The sequence below is a fragment of the Hydra vulgaris genome, chromosome 03, assembly GCF_038396675.1.
Source record: "Hydra vulgaris chromosome 03, alternate assembly HydraT2T_AEP".
NCBI lineage: Eukaryota > Metazoa > Cnidaria > Hydrozoa > Anthoathecata > Hydridae > Hydra > Hydra vulgaris.
The window spans coordinates 12,408,836-12,432,485 of record NC_088922.1 but is presented as its reverse complement, the minus strand read 5'-3'; the positions used below and the strand labels follow the sequence as shown (position 1 = coordinate 12,432,485).

At 28.2% G+C, this 23,650-nt stretch overlaps 1 protein-coding gene across 1 annotated transcript; it reads right to left on the bottom strand.

The window, feature by feature from the left end:
- Positions 1-4,603: 4,603 nt before the first annotated feature.
- LOC100209854 (uncharacterized) lies at positions 4,604-20,055 on the bottom strand. The gene is made up of 3 exons (XM_065792368.1): positions 19,748-20,055; positions 13,641-13,802; positions 4,604-5,190 (listed from the first exon to the last, which is right to left on the bottom strand). The coding sequence occupies exons 1-3, from the start codon at positions 19,986-19,988 to the stop codon at positions 4,904-4,906; spliced, it is 690 nt and encodes a 229-aa protein (XP_065648440.1). The 5' UTR covers positions 19,989-20,055; the 3' UTR covers positions 4,604-4,903.
- Between the last annotated feature and the right edge of the window lie 3,595 nt (positions 20,056-23,650).

Genomic DNA, 23,650 nt, shown 5'->3' with positions numbered 1-23,650 from the left:
TAAATAAAAATTTAAAAGCTAACAACATAAAAAAATTAATAAAAAAAAGCAATATTAAAATCCTGTTTCAAAAAATGCAAACAACAAGAACTCAATAACTAGTTAAAGACACAAACAAAAACTTATTGTATATTGATTTCAATGACAAAAAGTTGTATAAAAAATAAAATAATAAAAACTTAAGCTGACCACCACCTTTAGAGACAACACATTTCCAAAAACTAAAAACCCCCTACCCCCCATATTGGAGATCGCATGTCGATTAACTCAAACTTTTGTTGACTTAAACTGTTTTCCATAGTCCCTTTAAAGCAAGAACAGTTGCTTTACTTCGCTCAAGTCAAACATTTGTTTGATCGAAGCATTTTTATTGTTCCCTTTGAAGTTTGAGTTAACAATAAATTACTATATATATATATATATATATATATATATATATATATATATATATATATATATATATATATATATATATATATATATATATATATATACACATTATAAATATAAATATATATATATATATACATATATATATATATATAAATATATATATATATATATGTATTATAAATATAAATATATATATGTATATATACATATATATATATATATATATATATATATATATATATATATATATATATACATATATATATATATGCATATATATATATGCATATATATATATGCATATATATATATGCATATATATATATATGCATATATATATGCATATATACATATATATATACATATATATATATATATATATATATATATATATATATATATATATATATATATATATATATATATATATATCAATAAATGAACATTTATTTGCACATGAAATGATGTTGTTTTATGTGCAACTAAATGTTTATAATAATGTATCTAAATTTAAATAAATTTATATATTAACATTTATTACTAAAATAATAATTCGTATTACATTATGCTTTTTTTTCTTTGCCTTAAAAATCTATATATATATGTATATATATATGTTTGTATATACATATACATATATATATATATACATATGTGTGTGTATATATATATATATATATATATATATATATATATATATATATATATGTATATATATATATATATGTCTATGTATATATGTGTGTATATACATATATATATTTATATGTGTGTATATACATATATATGTATAAATATATATATATATATATATATATATATATTTATATATATATGTGTATATACATACATACATATATATATATATATATATATGTGTGTGTGTATATACATACATACATATATATATATAATATATATATATATATATATATATATATATATATATATATATATATATATATATATATATATATATATATATGTATATATATGTGTGTATATATAAAAAGAGGGAGAGACAGAGACAGAGAGATGGAAGTCAAAGTTTATAGAGCAACGATTGACAGACAACTTAAAATATTGCAAATAATATGAATCAGGAAAACAAGATAAAGGTAGTGAATTCCAAAAATTTGATGTTTGAGGAAAAAAACTGGATGAATAAGAAATCTTAGAGCACTTAGGAACAGTCACAGTAGAAGGATGAGACTTATAAGAATGATGAGAAAACAAAAGAATGAATTTTAGTAGATGGCACAAGAGACGCTAGGTCTTCAGAGTAGTGCCTATTATAGAATTTGTTGAAAAGGAAAGAGAAGCAACATTACAACAATGTGATAATAGTTGGAAGTTGGCTCCAAGAGTAGGTTCAAGGGCATCATAGGAAAATCTGCCCCAGATATGGCAACAGTATTCTATACAAGGATGAATTTGAGATTAATAGAGATAAAGAATAAAATCCAAAGTAAGAATGTGGCAAGTACAATAAAGAGATGCAACTTTAGCAGATGCTAATTTTCTATATATATCATCAATTTTATATATGATTTCCAAGAAAGATCAGAAGTAAGAGTTAACCCTTGATGATGAAGGGTAGATGACTTTTCAAGTACATTACCATTCATAAATATAGGAAGATCTAGATTATTGTGATAACCATGGGCTGAAAAAAATTGAGATTTCTCTGAGTTAAAGATCACCAGCCACTGTGAGTCCCATGCTAAAGCAGAACAAGATCCACTTCAGGCTCAGATGCCCCCTCTAAGCAATCAGAGAGTGTTGGCTTCTTATCAAGACAAGAATAAATGGTACCACCATCAATGAATAATGCCACTTTAGATGTCAGAATGTGTGGAATATCATTAATCAAAATAAAAAGAGTATAGGGCCAAGGATAGAACATTGAGGAACTCCAGAAATTACAGGAAATGAAGAAGAGTGCTGTCTATCGATAACAACTAAGGTTGCATCTCTTTATTGTACTCGCCACTTTATTACTTTGGATTTTATTCTTTATCTCTATTAATCTCAAATTCATCCTTGTATAGAACACTGTTGCCATATCTAGGGAAGATTTTCCTATGATGCCCTTTCTCTTTTAGACAGAGTGCAAAAACACATTGGAAACATAGTTGGATCTACTTTTGGAGCCAATCTCCAACTATTATCACATTGTTGTAATGTTGCTTCTCTTTCCTTTTCAACAAATACTATAACAGACACTGCTCTGAAGAGCTAGCATCTCATCCTTCTACTACGTAGAAATTCCTTTAGCTAAGTCTAATCCTTCTATTATGATTGGTAAGGAATTCGATATCTTAAAGATGTTACCTGATACACCATAAGAAAAAAGCTTATGGAAAAGACCAGCATGCAAAACTTTATCAAAAGCTTTAGAAGTGTCAAGAGTGATAGCCTCAACCTCTCCACATCTGTCTATCTAATGCACAATAAAACCTGTCAGTTATTACTGTTAGCAAACAGCTGTTGAATGAGAAGATCAAAACCCATATTAATGATTAGAAAGTAAGTTATTAGACTCAAGATGAGAGATTAAGTGTTTATCAATTAAAGATTCAAAAACCTTGCTTATGATAGGAAGAAGACTAATGGGAAGGTGGTTAGACGAGTCAAATCGTTCTCCTGAGTTTTTGCAAATAGGGATAACAGGTGCCGCTTTCCAGCAGACTGGAAAACAAGACTCTGATACGAACTTGTTAAACAGTTTTGAAAGTATAGATGACAGTTCCCTAGAACACTTCTGCAAGACCACAACAGGTATGTTGTCCAAACCACAAGCCTTATAAGAGTCTAAGCAGGAAACTAATTTAGATACAGAAGCCAAAGTGATACAGATGTCAAGCATAAATTAACCCATTTGTCAGCTATATCAGGCAGAACGGAAATAGTGGATTCAAGAAATGATATTGATAAAAAACTTTTAGCAAACAATTCAGCTTTGTCTTTAGTTGAGGTGACAAAATCTGAACCATACAAAAGAGTTGGAACAACAGATTTGCCCTTATTACAGATACTGTTAAAGATTCTCTAGTCACAAGAGCCTAATTTTTGAGATGAAATACGAGATTTCGTGACCTGAGAATAGCGGGTTTAGGCATTAGACAAAACATTTTTACAATAGTTTCGAGAAATAGTAAACAGACGTCTGTTTTCTAGAGAATTGTTTTGCTGATAGATATGAAAATAATGGTTTTGATTGGAAATTGCAGTAGCATAATTTATGAAAAACCACGGAGAAAGGTGAGGCTTGACTTGGAATCCTCAATAGGGATTAAAAGATTCTATGCCAGTCTGAATCCAAGAAGTTATGTGAAAAGCACATTTTTCAGCAGGAAGACAAAAGACTTTTACCCAAGGGCCATCACAAAGAAAATCACAGAAAGAGTCCCCGTCAGCTTTAAGGTAGTTGTGAGAGGTACAATATGGGGGTTCTGATAGCGAAGAAGAATGAGATAACAGTTTTAGGGAGATCAAACCGTGATCAGAAGCACCTTAGGGTGAATGTGAAGAAACTGAGCACTGGCTAGGATCAGAAACAAGATAGTCGAGTAGAGAAGGTAAATGATTTGGATTGTCTGGAAAGCAAGTTGGAAAATTGACTATTTGAGTTAGAGATTAAGAAAGGCAAAAGTCATGGGCCTTAATGCCTGGAATCAGCTCTCTGAGATCTACCACAGAGTTAGGGAAACCTAACTACCAGCTGGTCACATAACCATTAAACTGAGTTTTAGAGCTGTATTCTCAATAGAATGAGCTGCCTAGTCATAAAAACAGAGACACAAGCAAAACTCATGAGTTGAGTCAAGAAGCATTCAACATCTTAAACAGGAAACAATGTATTATAAATACATATGCATCAGCCTATCAGACAAAGAAGGGGTGTTGGTCAACAGATAGAATCTGTTTATCTCTTAAATATAGTTATATATACATATATACATATATACATATATATATATATTTATATATATATATATATATATATATATATATATATATATATATATATATATATATATATATATATAGTATATATATATATATATATATATATATATATATATATATATATATATATGTGAGAGAGAGAGAGAGAGAGAAAGAGAGAAAAAGAGAGAGAAAGAGAAAAATATAATAAAGTTGCTTTTTATCAAGGTTATATGATTTGAAAATAATGATTTAAAAATGTTTGTCATAATAGCATTAATAATTTGCATACAAAAATATTTTACAAAAATTAAGAATAAAACAGTTATTATATTTATGTCACATTGTATAAAACCTTTACTTATATAACATATTTACATATACTATCTATCCATACAAATAAAGTATGAATATTTAATTTATTTACATTTATTTTTTTATCAATGTTATAATTTTATACAAATGTCAGAAAAATCCTCTAAATGTCACTATCAAGGATATAAAATAGAAAAAAATTGAGGCATTAATGCGTTGAAACATCAATCAAGGTCACAGAAATTCAAGGGCAGTAAACAGGCGGAAACACTGGTGGAAATTCTTCTATTTCATTATCATCATGAATTAACTGAAGTTGTAATTCATTGTCATTGGACTGGACAGGAAATACAATTTTCTCACATGTTATTTTAAGAAGATTTAGAATGCAACCAATAAAAGCTGCAATACCAGCAGCAGCTATAAGATAAAATCCAATGTCAAGAAAACAGGTTACTTTTGACACTTTAAGGTTATTCACATCAACTGAAATCCAATAACATATGCACATTATGCTGATGGAAAGTAAGACTAAAAAAAAAATATATATATATATATAACACTATTAATATTTTTAATTTGCTTATTTATATACTATATATATATATATATATATATATATATATATATATATATATATATATATATATATATATATATATATATATATATATATATATATATATATATATATATATTGTAAATCATAAATTGACTATACATGCATAGCATTCATTACAGTGTGCAAATTTCACCCAAACTATGCAGAAAAAATATATCAAGATACAAACTAGAATAACTAAACATTAAATGACTATAATGCTGTCACAATTATTGGTGTGATTATAAAATTTATTATTCATATTTTTGATTGTTACAATCCAATAATCTTTTTTTAACCTCCAACTTTTTATATCTATTTGTTAAAGTATTTCAAATTTTTTACATTTCTTTGAGACATAATACAACAATATCTTTAATATAAGATGTAGAAAATTAAACACTTGCTGAAAATCTGAGTGAATGTCAATGAAAAAGATGTAGAAAATTAAACACTCCTGAAAATCAAAGTGAAAACCTAATGTTCTCTGACAACATTTGGCTTTTGATATAGTTATTTTTTAATTTTTTGTGTCTGTATCAACCAGAAACGTATTTGAAAAAAAGGCAGGACTTAAATTAACACAAAAAAATCTAATGGCAAAAAATTTTCAAATTTCCATATTTGAAATTCCCCCGCCTCTTGATAGTTCACTGTTCCTGCTGAGAACTGTGTATCTTTTGTACATTTGTTTGTAATTCTATTTTTTTAACATAATGTTTTTCATATTTAAAAAATACCTCCTAAAATTCTTGTTTGGCGGGGTTTATAATAGCTTAAGTTATGGTTATATTTAAAGTCTAAGTTATGGTTATATTTAAAGTCTAAGTTATGGTTATATTTAAAGTCTAAGTTATGGTTATATTTAAAGTCTAAGTTATGGTTATATTTAAAGTCTAAGTTATGGTTATATTTAAAGTCTAAGTTATGGTTATATTTAAAGTTGCAGTTATAATGTACAAGTAGTGTATTTAATACTATTACAATATTACTTTTAATAGTTGTTAATCATCACATTTTTTATTTTTAAATTAAATTGTTATTGAAAAAGCTATATAAAACAACAACAAAACAATACTGCTAAGTTGATTTGTCATTATAATTAAGGGATAGATTCTATCTGTTAATCAGCCTCGCACCCCTTCTTCATCTATTAAGCTGGCACAGATGTATTTCTAATACATTGTTTCCAGTTTAGGATGTTGAATGCCGGATCTTCTTGACTCAATGCATGGGTTTTGCTTATGTCTCTGTTTTTATGACTAGGCAACTCTATACTTCTCTATACAACTCTATACTTCTCTCTAGGCAACTCTATACTTCTATATTCTCCTAATGAGGGTACAGCTCTTAAACTCATTTTTAATGGTTCTGAGGCTGGCTGGTAGTCAGGTTTCCCAAACTCTGTGGTAGCTCTCAGAGAGGCTGATTTCATCAACAGCTGAAAAATATCAAAGTATTAACAGTGCCATGTTGCGCATGAATTGTACTTTTGTTTACTCCCTGTTTGTACTTTTGGTGTGCATTGCAGAGGCCACATTTGGAGCCCTTTCTTACGGCTTTAGGGTTTATTATTAGTAATGAAGCAATTGCTTAAGCTATTAGAAAGTGTTCTGAGTACTATCTATACTTCGAGTCAAGTTCTTCAATCAAATTTAAAAATGAATAAAGTACCAAAAACTATAAAACACAAAAAACCATCATCATCACAAAGTTCTCTAAACCTATCATTCACTAATATTCATGGTCTTCGAATTAACTTTTCTTCTGTTGAGTCTTATCTCTTGCAAAGTTCACCAGACCTACTTGCTCTTTGTGAGACTAATTTGAGTTCAGCTGTCTCATTTTGTGATCTTAGTGTTGATGGTTATCTTCCTTTAAATCGTAAAGACTCCAATAGTCACATGCTTGACCTGGGCATTTACATTCGTAAAAATTCACACATTTGTCATGAAACTAGGTTTAAATCCACAGACTATTCTTTCATGTGCTTTTGTTTAGCACCACTTCACTCTAATGCCTTTCTCTTTGTTCTATATCGCTCTCCTTCATCTCAAGACTGCACTCTTTTTGATGTTATTTCTGATCATATTGACCAAGCCCTCTCTCTTTATCCATCAGCTAATACAGCTGTTGTCGATGACTTTAATGCTCACCACTCAGAATGGCTTGGCTCTAGTGTCAGTGATGCATGGCATTAAAGCCCACAACTTTTGCCTTTCTCAATCCCTAACTCAAATAGTCAACTTTCCTACTCGCTTTCTTGACAACCAGAATCATTTACCTTCTCTACTTGACTTATGTCTTGTTTCTGATCCTAGTCAGTGTTCAGTTTCTCCACTATCACCCTTAGGTGCTTCTGACCACAGTTTAATCTCTCTAAAACTAATATCTCATTCTTCTTCATCATCTGAATCCCCCTATTATAGAACCTCTTGGGTTGGCATGGAACCTTTTATTCCCTCTCGAAAATTCCAGGTAAAGCCTCATTCTACTCCATGGTTTTCCTCACACTGTGCTGCTGCTATTGCCAATCGAAACCGAAACTTCCATATTAATCAGCAAAACAATTCTCCAGAAAACAGACGTCTGTTTATTACTGCTAGAAACAATTGTTAAAAGATTTTGTTCAACGCCAAAACCCATTATTCTCTGGTCTTGAAATCTCGTGTCTCATCTCAAAAATTAGGCTCTCGTGACTTCTGGAGAATCTTTAATAATATCAATAATAAGGGCAAATCTTTAATTCTACCTCTCTTGTATGGTTCAGACTTTGTCACCTCGCCTAAAGACAAAGCAGAATTGTTTGCTAAAAACTTTTCATCAATATCATCTCTTGATTCTACTAGTTGCATTCTACCTGATATTGCCAACAAACAGGTTGATCCATTGCTTGACATTCGTATCACTCCAGCTTATGTATCTAAAGTGATTTCCTGCCTAGACTCTTCTACAGCTTGTGGCCCGGACAACATACCTGTTATTGTCTTGCAGAAGTGTTCACCAGAGCTGTCGTCTATACTCTCAAAACTACTCAACAAGTGCTTATCAGAGTCTTGTTTTCCAGCCTGCTGGAAAGCGGCATCAGTTATCCCTATCTTCAAAAATTCTGGAGAGCAATCTGATTCGTCTAACTACCTTCCCATTAGTCTTCTTCTATCATAAGCAAGGTTTTTGAATCTTTATTTAGGCAACATTTAATTTCTTATCTTGAATCTAATAACTTACTTTCTGACCATCAATAGAGATTTCGATCTTCTCGTTCTACAGCTGATTTGCTAACAGTAATAACTGATAGATTTTATCGTGCATTAGATAAAGGTGGTTAAGGCCATCGCTCTTAACATTTTAATAGCTTTTGATATAGTTTAGCATGCTGGTCTTCTCCATAAGCTTTCTTCTTATGGTGTATCTGGCAACATCTTTAAGATTATTGAACCCTTCCTTTCCAATCGTATTATAAAAGTCAGCCTCTATGGACAGCACTCTTCTTCTTATTCTGTAACTTCAGGGGTTCCTCAAGGTTCTATCCTCAGCCCTATACTCTTTTTAATTTACCTTAATGATCTTCCAGATATTCTCACATCTAAGGTGGCATTGTTTGCTGATGATACTACCATTTATTCTTGTCGTGATAAGAAACCAACACTCTCTGATTGCTTGGAGGGGGCATTTGAGCTTGAAAAAGATCTCACTTCTGCTCCAGCATGGGGCTCACAGTGGCTGGTGAACTTCAATACAGATAAAACTCAATTTTTTTCAGCCAATCGTTATCGCAATAATTTAAATCTTCCTATATTTTTGAATGGTGATGTACTCGATGAGTCATCTACTCTATATTTTCTAGGATTAACTCTTACTTCCAGTCTTTCTAGGGAACCATATATTAAATCAGTTGCAAAATTAGCATCTGCTAAGGTTGCATCTCTTTATCGAGCTCGCCATTTCTTACATCGGATTCTATTCTTTATCTCAATAAATCTCAAATCCAGCCTTGTATGGAATACTGTTGCCATATCTGGGGCGGTTCTTTTAATGATGCCCTTTCTCTTTTAGAAAAGGTGCAAAAACGCCTTGTAAACATAGTTGGACCTGCTCTTGCAGCTAACCTCCAACCATTGTCACATCGTCGTAATGTTGCTTCTCTTTCTCTTTTGTACAAATACTATAATGGGCACCGCTCTAAAGAGCTAGTGTCTCTTGTGCCATCCACTAAAATTTATTTTTCTGTTACTCGTTATTCTGTCAAGTTTCATTCTTTTAATGTGGTTGTTCCTAAGTGCTCTAAAAATTTTTATTCATTCAGTTTTTTTCCTCGAACATCAGCTCTTAGGAATTTGCTTCCTTCATCTTGCTTTCCTGATTCATATAATTTGAAATCCTTTAAGTCGTCCATCAATCAATATTTTGCTCTACAATCTTCATCTTTTGTCTTTCAGTAACTCCAACTTCAATTAGTGGCTGCTTGCAGCCTTGTTGGAAGCGAAGATGTTAAAAAAAAAAAAAAAAATTGTGTTAATACAAAACAACTTCGCTATGTTATTTTATTGGTGTTTCATTAGTGCACAGTGGGCCAAACAGCTGTTTTCATGGACATTGGTTCATAATTTTTAAGACTTTTTGGAAAGGTTTTTATGTGTAAATTTTGGAAAAACTAAAAAATAATTTTGCTGCAGGATATTTTAGTCACAACTTAAAAAAACAAAATATTGAAAATTTCATAAAATTTGCTTTCTTATAGGTTATAACGAAAATACGTATAAATGTTTATAAATATGTATGTATATTTTGTAATACAAAGATAACATCAATGACAAAAACAATAACAATTATTAAAAGAAGTACTAAAATACCTAATTTATTCATACATTTTAAAATATGCGTCATTTTCAGATACAATGTTATAAGAGATATTTTGTTTATGACCATATTTATCAGAATGTCCTCATTCATACCAAAATTTGCAGAATGATTATGACTTGTATCTCTAGTCAAAAAAAATTGATTAGATGATATCCACATTCAGTTAATGGTGTCTGTTAAATTGAAAACTTAGGAGCTTTTTTTGAGAGTCTAGTATGTATCAATCTTAATATTTTATTATAACCTTTTAACCCTGAATCATAAAGATTTCCTAAACCCTTTCTTCATTATTCAAAATTAGCTCCCAAGAATGACCAATCAGTTTGTGAAGTGATTGTGTTATACAAATCCATGGTCCAGGTAAATTTATTTTTGTAACAGATGGAAACTCATTAAGAATGAATAAATAAAAATCTGTAAAAATAGTTTTTATATTGACCCACATAATTTTTTCTTTTTGAGGAAAATACTCAAAAAATTACTGAGAGCACCAATTCAAACTTTTGCATGATATTGAACAGGCAATTGTGTAACAATTAATCCCTATATGATTTTTGTGCAATAGTTTTCTAGCAATATAACCTGTTGTTGCTGTTCCTCCTTTTCCTATTGTATCAGGGTAGTCCCATTTTATACCTGTTTATTTTAATATCTCTTTTTATAATGAAGTGTCTGCTTGCTTCAGAAATCTATTTAAAGCACTGGACACTAGCTTTCACATGTTCAACAGTCTTCATGAAATAGTCAAATGTACCCAGTAAAGCATGAAGAACCTATTAATTTACATTAAATTTTACATTACAGACAATGTCCACAAGTTTCTTAATTCTTTTCCCATTTAAAGACTCAGCGCCTTGAGACTAAGTGGGGCATTTTTTGATTTTTGCAACCATATTAACAAACCTGCTTCTGTTTCAAATGAAAATGGGTAAAACATTTTCAGTATGATATTGCTAGTGTTAACATTATCTTTTTAAATATTTCATGGCTTCCACTACCATCAAATCCAAACTTTATTTTCATTAGTATATTTTCAATGTTTATATCTAAAAAAATGTTCTCCAATATCCTTTGCATCATCAGTTTAATAGCCTGAAATAGACTGAAGTAAACACAAGAATAAAGTTCCAGATAATTCATAATGATTGGCATTACTTCAGATTGTTTTCTTCTGAGATGTTTTTAACTAGGCAATATATTAAAACCAGCAATTGAAAAAGTTTTTTTATTTGGTTTGTATATGAATGTCTACCAAGAGCACAACTGTTTAAGTTGCTTCTATTGGAAACTTATTGAAAGAGTTATTCTTTAACATACTATTTAAGCAAGGTTTCCTTACCAGCCTTGAAATCTTGAATTGAATGCCAGCATAGCCTATTTTTTTAAGTTTGTTTTTCTTCAGATGCAGATCTTTGCCAGCTATTCTGAACTATTGTTTTTTGTGCAAATGTCAATTCCTTGGTGCCAAGTGCCTTAGCAATTACCAGTATATAACCTATTATATTTGCAGAAATAGTTTTGGGTTGTGTATTTTCTCTAGCAATGAAAATTTCAAATAAGTGAAATTCAGTTAGCTTTATTGTCATTAAACTAAAGATAAATATTTTTGATGATTCATTATCTAATAACTTTTTAAACAAAATGATTTAACCTTAAAATAATGTATATAATTCAAAATATAAACAAGTTTACGTGATAAGTAAAAATATTATATTATTACTATATACACCAAAAAGCCTTCAGTTTTGATTTTAACTCCTGCAATTCTTTTATTTTAAAACAGATTTCAATGTTGCAATATATTTTTTTTGCAGTTAACTATTTGTACTAACTAGATTAAATTTGGTCAAAAAAAAAGTTCAGTAAAAAAGAGGACTAGGGGGGGGGGGGTGTTGGTCAAAAATTGGTCTTAATACTTTTATTATTTTCTAGATATGCGAACACATTTCCATAAACTGCAGTCTAAGATTGTTTCTACATACAATTATCACATTAGCGCTGCTTATACAGTGATATTTTTATTTAATAGGTATAAATGATACATAGTCATTTTTCCCAAAAATGACTATGTATCATTTATACCTATTACATACCTTTTGCAATGAATTTACATTATTTAAGCTAATATATTTCCTGAACAAATAATGCTTTTGAATTAATTTTTTTTTTAATGAACTGGAAATTTATTTGGCTTTCAATAACATTGTAAACATGATTGTATAGACTTTTAGATATTTAGCAAGTATTCAAGGCGGTCTCTAAATCATTGGAGTCTTGGAATAAATTATCCCGTTGTTGGAGTGGCCCTTCTCTTTTAATATTTTGCTCTATTATTATTGAAATGAAATGATGTTAAAAATAGAGAGCGAATATAAATTACTTTATTAATTTTATTACAATTTATTTCAAAAAATAAATTATTCCCATATTTCTACTTAAAAATGAATCAGTCGATTTTAGTCGACTTTAGAAAATATATTAGTCGATTAAGTCGACAGTCAAATTATTTAAAAGTCGTAACAACACTGTTTTATCCAGTTTATAACATTAAAAGCATAAAACCTGTTTAAAATGAAACGAAGTAAATAGATAAAACTATTTTAATAAATAAATTAGAATTGATGAAAACATCATCACCATAAAACTTTAAACTTAATATTTTTGCAAAAATATGTTTTATCTATAGACCAAATGAGTAAGATCAAATAAATGAGTAAACACAAAAAAATACTTAACTTATAAAACATGTTTTTTCTACAACTTTTACATGTTTTTCTACAACTTATACAACATGTTTTTCTACAACTTATACAACATGTTTTTTCTAATTTATTGCAATAAAATAAAGCCTGAAAAAAAAATTTTGGTTTAGTAAGACAAATTATTTATAAGTTTAAGTCTTTATATTTCAAACTTTTTTTTTTCTTAAATATTTGAATTAAAATAATTTATTTTTTCAAATTTAAATTTTTTTAAATTTAGTTTTTATTGAATGTTTCTACTTTTTAGACTATTTATATTATAGAAACAAAAAATAACGACGCCTTTACAAAAAATATTTAACTATTAAAAATGTTTACAACTTATAAAATTATTGTATATTTAAAGTGAATTTAAATTCATAAGCGCTTTTTGTTGAATGAAAATCTCTGCGCAAGAGAGCAAATAATCATACTTATATTTAAAAGTTAAATTTTGTATGACATTTTAATAACCCGTAATAAAAACCTCAAACAAAAACATTTATTCTATATTTTTTAAAATGGTCTTAAAAATATTAGAAAAGAAAAAAATTACAAAAAAAAAAAAAATTATTTGCAATATTATATTGCAAAATTTATTTGCAAAATTATATTGCAAAAAAAAATTATTTGCATTCGCCATATGCTTAATTCAAGCCCTTTCAGGGCTTGAATTAAGCATATGATGATTGCAAATAATAAAATCTGGAAATTTCCAAGAAAATGTAATTTGTTTGATTATACATAAAAAAATAAATCTTTAGAATTTTTTTTACCAGAGGTTATGTTTCCAAGAGAATTATTCCAAACAAAAAATAACCCACGATTACTTGTCCCACACAAGTCTAGTGTAAACTGAAGTACACTGCTAATAATTGCTAGAAATGAGAGTCCTGCACAAATCTGGAGCTTTTCAACAATATTCATATTCCAGCATCCTAAAGAAATTTTAATAATAAAGACGTTATCTTAATTAATAACTTGTATTATAAAAAATTAAATAAAAATTGATATCTTCAAGACACAATATTTTTTATTTAACTTTTATTTTATATTTATCAACTTTTAGCTTAAATTTAAGGTGCTAGAAGTTTAACTGTTTTGCTAATAAACTTATTCTAACTTTAAACTACCGTATGAAAATTTGTCAATAAACTTTCTGTACCTATATATACATATAGATAATAAAGCTTCTCAAACAAAATTTCAAAAATCATAAAAAGTCACAACTGTGTATTAAATAGAATTACTGTAAACTTATGTTAATTACGAAGCAAATGAAATCCCATAAAAACCCATTTAATAAAAACTGTAGAATAACAAACTTGATTTACTAATACACATATTACAAAAACTAACTTAATTTACAAATACATATATTACCTAAATACATCCAGCAAAGCATAAATTGGTTTATCAGGGTATGTGGGAAAAAAAGAGACAAATCAATGTTCTTTTTCAACTTTTCAAAGCTATCAAATTACATAAGTGAAATAATTAAAAAACTCAAAAATTGGCATTTAACAAGTATTTAGATAAAGAATCCAAAAATTCTACTTGGAAAATCTAAAAAACAATGATAATTTACTTAATTTAAAAAGGACTTTTAAAAAGATTTTAGAAAAAACATGATTTTTCTAAAATAAAAAATAATGATTTTTGGGGAATATATGAGGTTTTTAATAAAGTTGCAGCTAAAAAAAACTTTTTTAGCCACAACTTTATTGAGTTGCTTTAATGTTATTATTTGTAATTCAGAATGTTTGTTTTTATTACTTTATACTATTTTTATCATTCAATTTTATTTATATATATATATCTGTTTATATACATTTGTATATACAATCTCTCTAATTCGAAAACTTTTTTTGTTTTGAGTTTTTGAAAAACCATTAGTGTGAAGTATTTTCTTTTGTTTAAAAAAAAAAAATCATGGCATCAAAGAGACTGTATAAAGTAAACAATTTAAAGTGGAAATATGAAGCTCTACCGAAAATGGAGAATAGAAAACAAACAAAGAGGTTTTGAAAATCTTTGATATTCCACCAAACAATTTTTTAACCTAGAAAAACAATAATGATAAAATCTTTGGTGCTTTTATCAATGAAATTTGGCTTAACAGGTGAAAGTTGATATGTATTATCAAGTCAATAAAGCTGTACTTAAGTGGTTAAAACGAATGAGAGTTGATAATGTCCCAATTAGTGGTTTGCTGGAAAAGAATAAGCTTTATATTTAGCAAAAGAGTTAAGCTTTAAAGATTTTCAAGCATCGTATGGATGGCAGACAAATTTAAGAAAAGCAAATAAATTTCATATTTTATTTTATCTAATTGTTATGATTAAGGACTTTATGATACATGATTATTTTACAGCTTTTTTCTTTAATTGCTTTAAGAAAACAAATGTTTTCCGGAATAGGTCATTCTGGAAACTTACAAAGACGTTGAAGTTACATTAATCATATGTACGAGTTCCATCGAAATTTTTTTGTATGTATTCAAAACCATTTCTGGAGAGGCAAAGTTGGTCAATGAACAAATGATCACTCCATGGCTCGAAACTACCATGTTTACAATTCTCCTTCAATATCCACATGAAAATATTTTAATGCAGATGAATTCGGACTTTACTACCAATGTTTGCCTAACAAAAGTTTACATTTAAAAAATGAAAAATGCACAGGATGCAAGCATAGTAAAGTTCACCTGACTGGGATAGCTGTAAGTAATGTTATAGTCGAAAGACTTTCAATGTTTATAACTGGAAAATTGAAGTCTCCTAAATGTTTCAAAGATGTGAAAAATATTTGTTGTCACTATCAGGCCCAATCGAAAAAGTTGGATGTTGGCAGAATCATTCAAGGATTGGGTTAAAGAAATTGACCTTAAAGTTTTCAGAAAAGAAAAATTGTTTTAATTATAGATAATTGTTCTGCCCATCCTAATGTGCAAAAATTTGATTGGGTGGAGCTTATCTTTCTTCCACCAAATACAACCTTGATCACGCAACCTATGGATCAAGGAATTATCCAATCTCTTAAAGCAAAATATTGCTCATTTGCAGTGAAAAAGCAGATTGCTGTCTTAGAAAAAGAGAACAAAACATTTAAGTTTTTAACTGCTATGTTTATGCCAACAAATCATCAGATGGAGACAGCATTGCAGAAGTTTCTGGACATGATGCTATTGAAACTGAAGAAGAATCAGAACCCTGATGAGCATGTTGATATTTCTGACTATGCTACAAAACCAACTCTAAACAAAGTAATGCATACTATCACTGTACTCAAAAATGATGTCTCTCATCGAAAACAGTTTAATTTTTGAAAAGCAACATGGTTTCAATAATAATAAAATTTTTATAACAAACCTCTTCGATTGGTAATCTTGATTAACGACATACATATTATTATAGACATTAAAATATATGCAGGTGATATTAAAACTATTTTAATCAACCATTGTCATGTTAATAATAAGTTATTATTTTAGAGGATATTATTATAGAGTATAAACATGTTAGTAAAATGGTCTGAAGAATGTTAAATTAAATTCAATAAATCAATATGTAAAGTCATGTATATTGGTAAAAAGTGTGAATCCGTAAAACTTTGTTATTTGCGGACAAACAGTAACTGTTTATGTATACATACTTGACAATTATATGTAGTAAATATATAAAGATGGCTTACATATAAAAGATAATATATTGTTATTTTTCTAATAGTAGTGTTTTATTAACGAAACAATAATGATGCTACGAATAGGATCTGATTTGACTTAAGATTGACAATGCAGAAGCATGGATTAGATGCTTTTCAGCTTCTGTACATTCAAAGAAATAAGATTAGATAAATGGTAGCTACGACATAGCAGATTTATTTCTGGCAAAGGCAGGCATTGAAGCAGTTAAAAAGATTTTCTTTATGTTGTATCCAGAAGAATTAGAAAATATGATGTTTGATGATATTAAAACTGTTGTTATGTCCCATTTGAGACCTCAAAAACAACTAATTATTGCTGAAGGAGTTCGACTTTTAGCATTAAAACAACAAAGCAATGAAAACATTGTATCATATGTACAAAGATAAGGCAAAACTTCACATTTTTGCAACTTCGAAAAATTGGGAAAAGATGACCAAAGTGCAAAAGATGATTTAATTCTAATGAGATTGATTGATGGCCTACAATCTTTTGATCAGAGAATTAAAGCTCTAGAAATGCTACAGAGTGGAGAGTTGCCTAAACTAGGAGCACAAGTTGATTTTATCAAGCAACTTGAACAAATATCCTCTTTTAGTATACAAAGCAACATTGAAAACAACGTAGACCTCCTTTCAGTTAGTTATATCGATAAAAATAAAGAAAAAATAATTAAATGTAAATATTGTGGCCTTCAACACCTACCTAGGAAGTTCCCAGCATTTAGGAAAAGTTGTAAAAAATGTGGGAAATAAACCACTTTAAAAATGTATGCAAAGCAAACATTAAGTATGAAAGAACAATAGGAGAAATAGAGAACGATGATGCTAGTGTATATTCCATTAACATGAATGATACAAACTCAGAGATTTATGTAAAAATAAATGATTAAGATATAAAAATGCAAGTTGATACCAGAAGACAGGTCAAAATCATTCCAAAAAATTTTTGGGAACTCATGTCTAAACCTAAGTTACAAAAATGTTATCTCTGTTTGAAACAGTTTGATGGTACAATTATTTAAGTCTTAGGCGAATTTGAGGCAACTTTGGAAACTGAATCAAAAATGAATATTGTACAAATTATCATTGCAGACTGTGCAAAAAATCATGGTTTAATTGGCATGGATATATTTAATAACAATGCAACAAAATTATTTAATAGTATAGAACCTATTGTTCATGGACGTTTAATTAATTACAAATCAAATATATTGTAAAAAAAACGGCATACAACCAACTTATTATGAATCTTGACCTCTTCTATTCATATAAGACCACTAGTGATAGAAAACTCAATGAAATGATACAGCAAGGGTTGCTCCAAAGGGATGTTTTCCTTTTGGAATAAAAACTGTAAGTGGGATATTTCAAAGAGCAATAATTTCAAAGAGCAAATTTCAGATAATCTGTTGTTGGTGATATTATTCCTATTAGATATATATATAAAATTTTGAGCAATTTGAAGGAATCAGGAATGAGTATAAATAAAAGAAAACCAGTGAACGAAACAAAAACTCTTTCATTTTTAGGATACGAACTGTCAGAAAAGGGAGTTACCCCAGATCGTAATTTGGTCAGCAAAATACTGAAAATAAATCCTCCTAATGATAAAAAAGGAACTTGAGTCATTTATTGGATTAATAAACTTTTATGGTCAACACATTGAAAAATATTCTAAAAAAATTTTACCTTTAAATAATTTAGGAAAGAAAGGAGTAACATTCGAGTAGAGGAAAGAACATCAACATGCATTTGAGTTGCTAAAAAAGAATCTTTGCGAAGAACCTGTGGTAAAAGTTTATGACACCAACCAAGATTTAGAATTAACAACTGATACCAATGAAAAAGCTATATCTGGAATACTTTCACAAAATAGTCATCCTGTATTGTATCTCTCACGAACTTTATCAGACACTGAGACAAGATATTCTAATATTGAGAGAGAAGCGTTGGCTATTGTATGGTTTACTCACAGAGCTAGGCATTTTTATTGGGTAGAAAATTTAAATTGATATCAGATCACAGACCATTTGAGTTGATTTAATTGTAAAAAAGAACTGCCTAAAGTGACATCTGCTAGAATTATAAGATGGGCCCTAAAAATGATGGCATTTGACTATGAAATAAGCTATAAGAAGGGAGAAAACATTCCTCATGCTGATGCATTATCAAGATTGTCTTATCTACAACAAGATGAAGAAAAGGACCAAGAAACCTTTATACACTAAGTCAAATCAGATATCGTGAATCTTGAGCAAATAATAAAAGAAACAGAAAATGATAAAGTATTGATGGATATCAAAACCAGAATTAGCAAAAATAAAATCAACTACAGTTAAATCTTATTTAATTGATGTGTACACTCTGTTAACAGAATAGTTACAGCCTGTTAACGGACTGTTACAGCTGTAATAGTCTATGTGCAGTGCATGTTCTGCACTTTGTCTTTATATGGTAAGAATTTTATTTAGTTGTTTAATTTTAGATGTTTAGTTGATTTATAATTTTAGTTGTTTAATTTTAGATTTCTATTTAGTTATTTAATTTTAGTGCACAAAAGTGTGCAGCAACAAAAAAACAACCTTTCTGCACTAATTTAAAAAAATAAATAATTTCGATACCGAGAGGCGAACCTAGAACCCTCAGCTTACTAGCCTGAAGCGGAATCCACTAATTAAATAAAAGAAAAAAAACTTTTTTTCTTTTATTTAATTAAAGGAATGCCTGCCAAAACCAAAACTTTTAGTAGATATATGCACACTCCAATGCATCTATGGGGCCATCCATAAATTATGTCACACAATTTTTAACTGTTTTTTAACTCTTCTCTCCGTTTTTTAACTCCTCTCATAACATCGTAACTGTTTTGTAACTAGTTCGATACAAGTTGTCATAAAACCACTAAACCATCCTCCCTCCTAGAGCCTGACATAATTTATAATTGACCCCTGTGGCTATAATTAGTCAATGTATATACAATCCACTATGCTTATGGGTATATAAGTTAATTTACATACACTTCGCTATGCCAATGGCTATATGAGTGTATATAAATATACTACATTGTGTCTAAGGCTATCCATGTATATTTTGCATGAAAATAAAGATAAAAAATCAAACAAAAAAGATAAGTAAACTGATAAACATAATAGATAAAATTTAAGCATATAAATATTACCATCGAAGTGTTTAGATTGACTTCCAAATATAATATACAATCCTAAATGTTCAGTTGAACATAGTGCACCTTCTAAACGAAACCAATTAGGTTCAGCCATTGAAACAATATACAAGCCAGTAGCAACAAGTCCAAAAAAAGCTGAAGGTATATTTCTTGAAACTTCTGGTTTCCGTACTCCTAATCTGTAATGATTGTTTCTTCCATTGATAACATTTTGAAAGCCTAATCTTTGGTTCATACCCTCAAATATAATTTAATTAAGTAATTCTGTCAAAAAATTGTTCTAAAGTGTCTATTACTGCAGTGATGCATATAATGACAATAATAATACATTATAAAAAAATAAATAATAAAAGCAAAGCTTTAAAAATTTACACACACACTTTTCAAATAAAACAACACTATGCTTCTGAAATTTCTTTTTAAAAATTAATTTTATAAGATAAAGAGTCGATATTTTATATTTTATTATATTCAAAATGTTGCTTTAAAGGTTAGTCAAATATACATCTATATATAATCAATAGAACTTCATTTAAGGCTAACTACGCAAAGATATATATACATATATATATATATATATATATATATATATATATATATATATATATATATATATATATATATATATATATATATATATATACACATATATATATACATGTATATAATGCAGCCCTCGTAATTAGGAAAATTGTGTTTGGCAATAAATTGCTGACCTTAAACTGTTAATGGTCAACATACAATCAGCAAAATTTTGACACAGAGAGGTTACCATAAAACATAAATATATATATATATATATATATATATATATATATATATATATATATATATATATATATATATATATATATATATATATATATAAATTATGTTAGTGTATTCTACAAATAAAGTGCTCAATGTTCTTAAAGAACAGAGCAATAATAAACTAGTAAAAACACTTATCTAAGTCAGATACTTTAATCTCAATTAAAAGAAATAAAATGAATAAAGCAATAACAGATAAGGATTTCAGTATGGCATCCATGACAATTAAATCATTAATTTAAAGAATTACAAGCTGTTAAGCTGTTTCAATTGCACAATCATAATATTTCTTTTTTGTGATATTTTTTGTGTTTTCGAAACTCTGTTAAATAACAATTTACTTGATAATAAATTTTCTGAGTATTACTCTGCAATTCAGAGCATTACTCAGGAAATTTGTGATAAAGGTAGCAGATGTGCTGAGCTATTTTTTTGCAATTTTATTTAATATGCAAAATACCACCAGAGCTTCATGAATTAGAAACTGACTGGGATTTCTACAATAAACTACAAAATAAGTAACTATTATATAATTTTATTTATTCCTAATTTTAGCTGCTTGCAAAATAATGATGAAATTTGAGTTCAGCAATTCTACAGTTGAAAAAATAGGTAACCAAGGTATTAACAAATCTGAAACCATAAATAAGAATATTTTATTTCAAACATGTTTAATATAGAACATTTTTGATACACATTCACTATTTTTTCTCAACACAGCATAATATAATTCCTTCCTAAACCGCATAAAAATGTCGATTATTTCTCCATGTATAAAATAATAAACAACAAAGCCATTGTTGAGAAGAGATAAAAGACTTAAGGTAAACCTGATGATAAAGCTGCTTATAAAACAATTACCTCACATTTTCTGATTTCATTAAAAAGTAAAATGCTGCAAAAGAATTAATGATGAAAAATATAAACACAGTCTTGGTAGTTTCTATAACAAAATAGTCTTCTATAAGGAAAAGTTTTCTATAAGGTAATTTTAAAAAGAATAGTGATAATAAAGAATAGTAATAATCGCTGAGATTAGATCTCAGTAAAACTGGTTGATCTGGTAAAACTTAATATCTCATAATATCGAAGAATTAGCAGGCACATTAAATAAACTAATTTCGAAAACAACATGGAGAAGATATTGCAATATATGCAATCAGAACAAAAAAAGTCAGATAAGTTAACAAAAAATCAAAAACAATAAAAATTATGCAAAACTATAAATTACATCTTATCTGCAACATTCTGCAAACAAACTAATCTATACACAATCTTTTTACATTTTCAATTTTACATTTTCAGAGTGGATAATTAAAATCTTGACCAAATTTGGCAAAGGAAACATATTTATTTTGAAAGAAGGGCTATATATTTTGTATACTCACATATAAAAACATGTTATTTAAAATGTGTATAAATTATTATTCAATGCATTACAACGTAATAAACTAACCTGAATTATAAAAAATATATGCTCTTAATTCAACAATATAAGATTTGTATATAAATGAAATTATATAAATTGAGTACAATGGCTTGTTTTTTTGTTCGAATATTGTGCAACTATGTTTTAACAAAACAGCTTTCTCAAAAAAGTAAAACCTAGTTAGTAACACACAACGGTTCAAATGTGTGAAAAAAAATAAAATAAAAAGTTTTAACTATAATGATCTTTTTGGTCTAAATAAACTTATAAGTAGAAATGACTGATTGATTTTTAATATTTTATATATTAGTAAAACCAATATTTACCTTATTAAGTTTTTTGTAACAAGTGTATGACAAATATACCTACGCAATTGTTATTAACTTGAACATTAATGAACACTTTGTCGTTGATGCAAAATTACTTTTATTAATTAAAATTTAGCTATTTTTTGAATATAAACAAAAATACTTTTTGTATATATGATACAGGAACAAGTTCTTATGACAAAATAAAGAAAACTCTTCAATTTAAGGGTTTTAGACGTTATATTAGTGGTACATTGTGAGTTAAATTTATATATAACTTAAACTTTTCTTTATTAACCATCTTTTCTTTTTTATTTCTTGATAATATTTCATGATATCTCTAGTGACACATAACGTTCCGAGATCTGCTGACCTATATATGGTAATTGTATGACGTTTTTGTTAAAGGGATTGTGGCGCGCAGCTTTAATATCGTTGTGATTTTATTACTACTCATTTATTTTTCTTGTTTTATAGTCTAAAAATGAAGAAATTATAAAAGTTGTAAAAAGATATTGATTTTTATGTTGTTACAATATTTCTATAGCTACATATCTTAGCTTTATCACTAGCTGCTACATAACGACAATTCTATAGCTACTAGGTAGTTGCAGCGACTTATCGCGACAGCGATTCGTATATTCATACCATAGGTTTTTAGTTGGCGATTTTAAAATAATAGTTGATAGCAGTATATTATAGCACGCTGCACATTTTTAGGTAGTTGATATCACTTTTTAAATAGCTATATCGGCTATATACACACCACTGCTTTTTAGTTAGAGATATAATAATTATTATACAATTGTTGCTAACATAGCAACAAGTCTGTATCTATTCAATAGCTATATATTGTTGCTTTATAGCTATCGACATGGCGGTTTTAGATAAACTACTAAATTGATTTAAAAAAAGATGTAACCACAAACAAAAAATTAAAAAGTTTTGGTTGTATAAATAGAAATCTGGCTTGACAATATAATAATGCATGTTGTGGAAAATTGGTTTACAAAGCTGTTTTATTATAGTAAGAAAGCATTTACTACAATATAGTAAGAAAGTATTTAATTCTATATTAATACGAGTGTAGCATTTTCAGCAAACATTCTATAGCGAAATTTCAGTGGACCTATAAAGGCTAGTTGTTTATTTAACTAGTGATCTTTGAAGCCAAATCGCTGTCTTATTTGTTATAAGTTAGCGCTAGCAATTTGTTTATTTAACTAGTAATCCTTGTAACTAAACCATTGTCTTTATCATTACGAATAACGTTAGCTTTTTGCTAACCGATTTCCAACCGGATTGTTTACTTACTAGATTTGTAAACGTAACTAGATAAATCAAATTTAC

Excerpts from the sequence above, each read along its gene's own strand:
- LOC100209854 (XM_065792368.1), bottom strand. The coding sequence starts at position 19,988 with ATGAACCAAAGATTAGGCTTTCAAAATGTTATCAATGGAAGAAACAAT. Across the intron at positions 13,803-19,747 it reads TCAATCTAAACACTTCGATG|GATGCTGGAATATGAATATT; the intron begins GTAATATTTATA and ends AAATTTCTTTAG. Across the intron at positions 5,191-13,640 it reads TCTTGGAAACATAACCTCTG|TCTTACTTTCCATCAGCATA; the intron begins GTAAAAAAAATT and ends TTTTTTTTTTAG.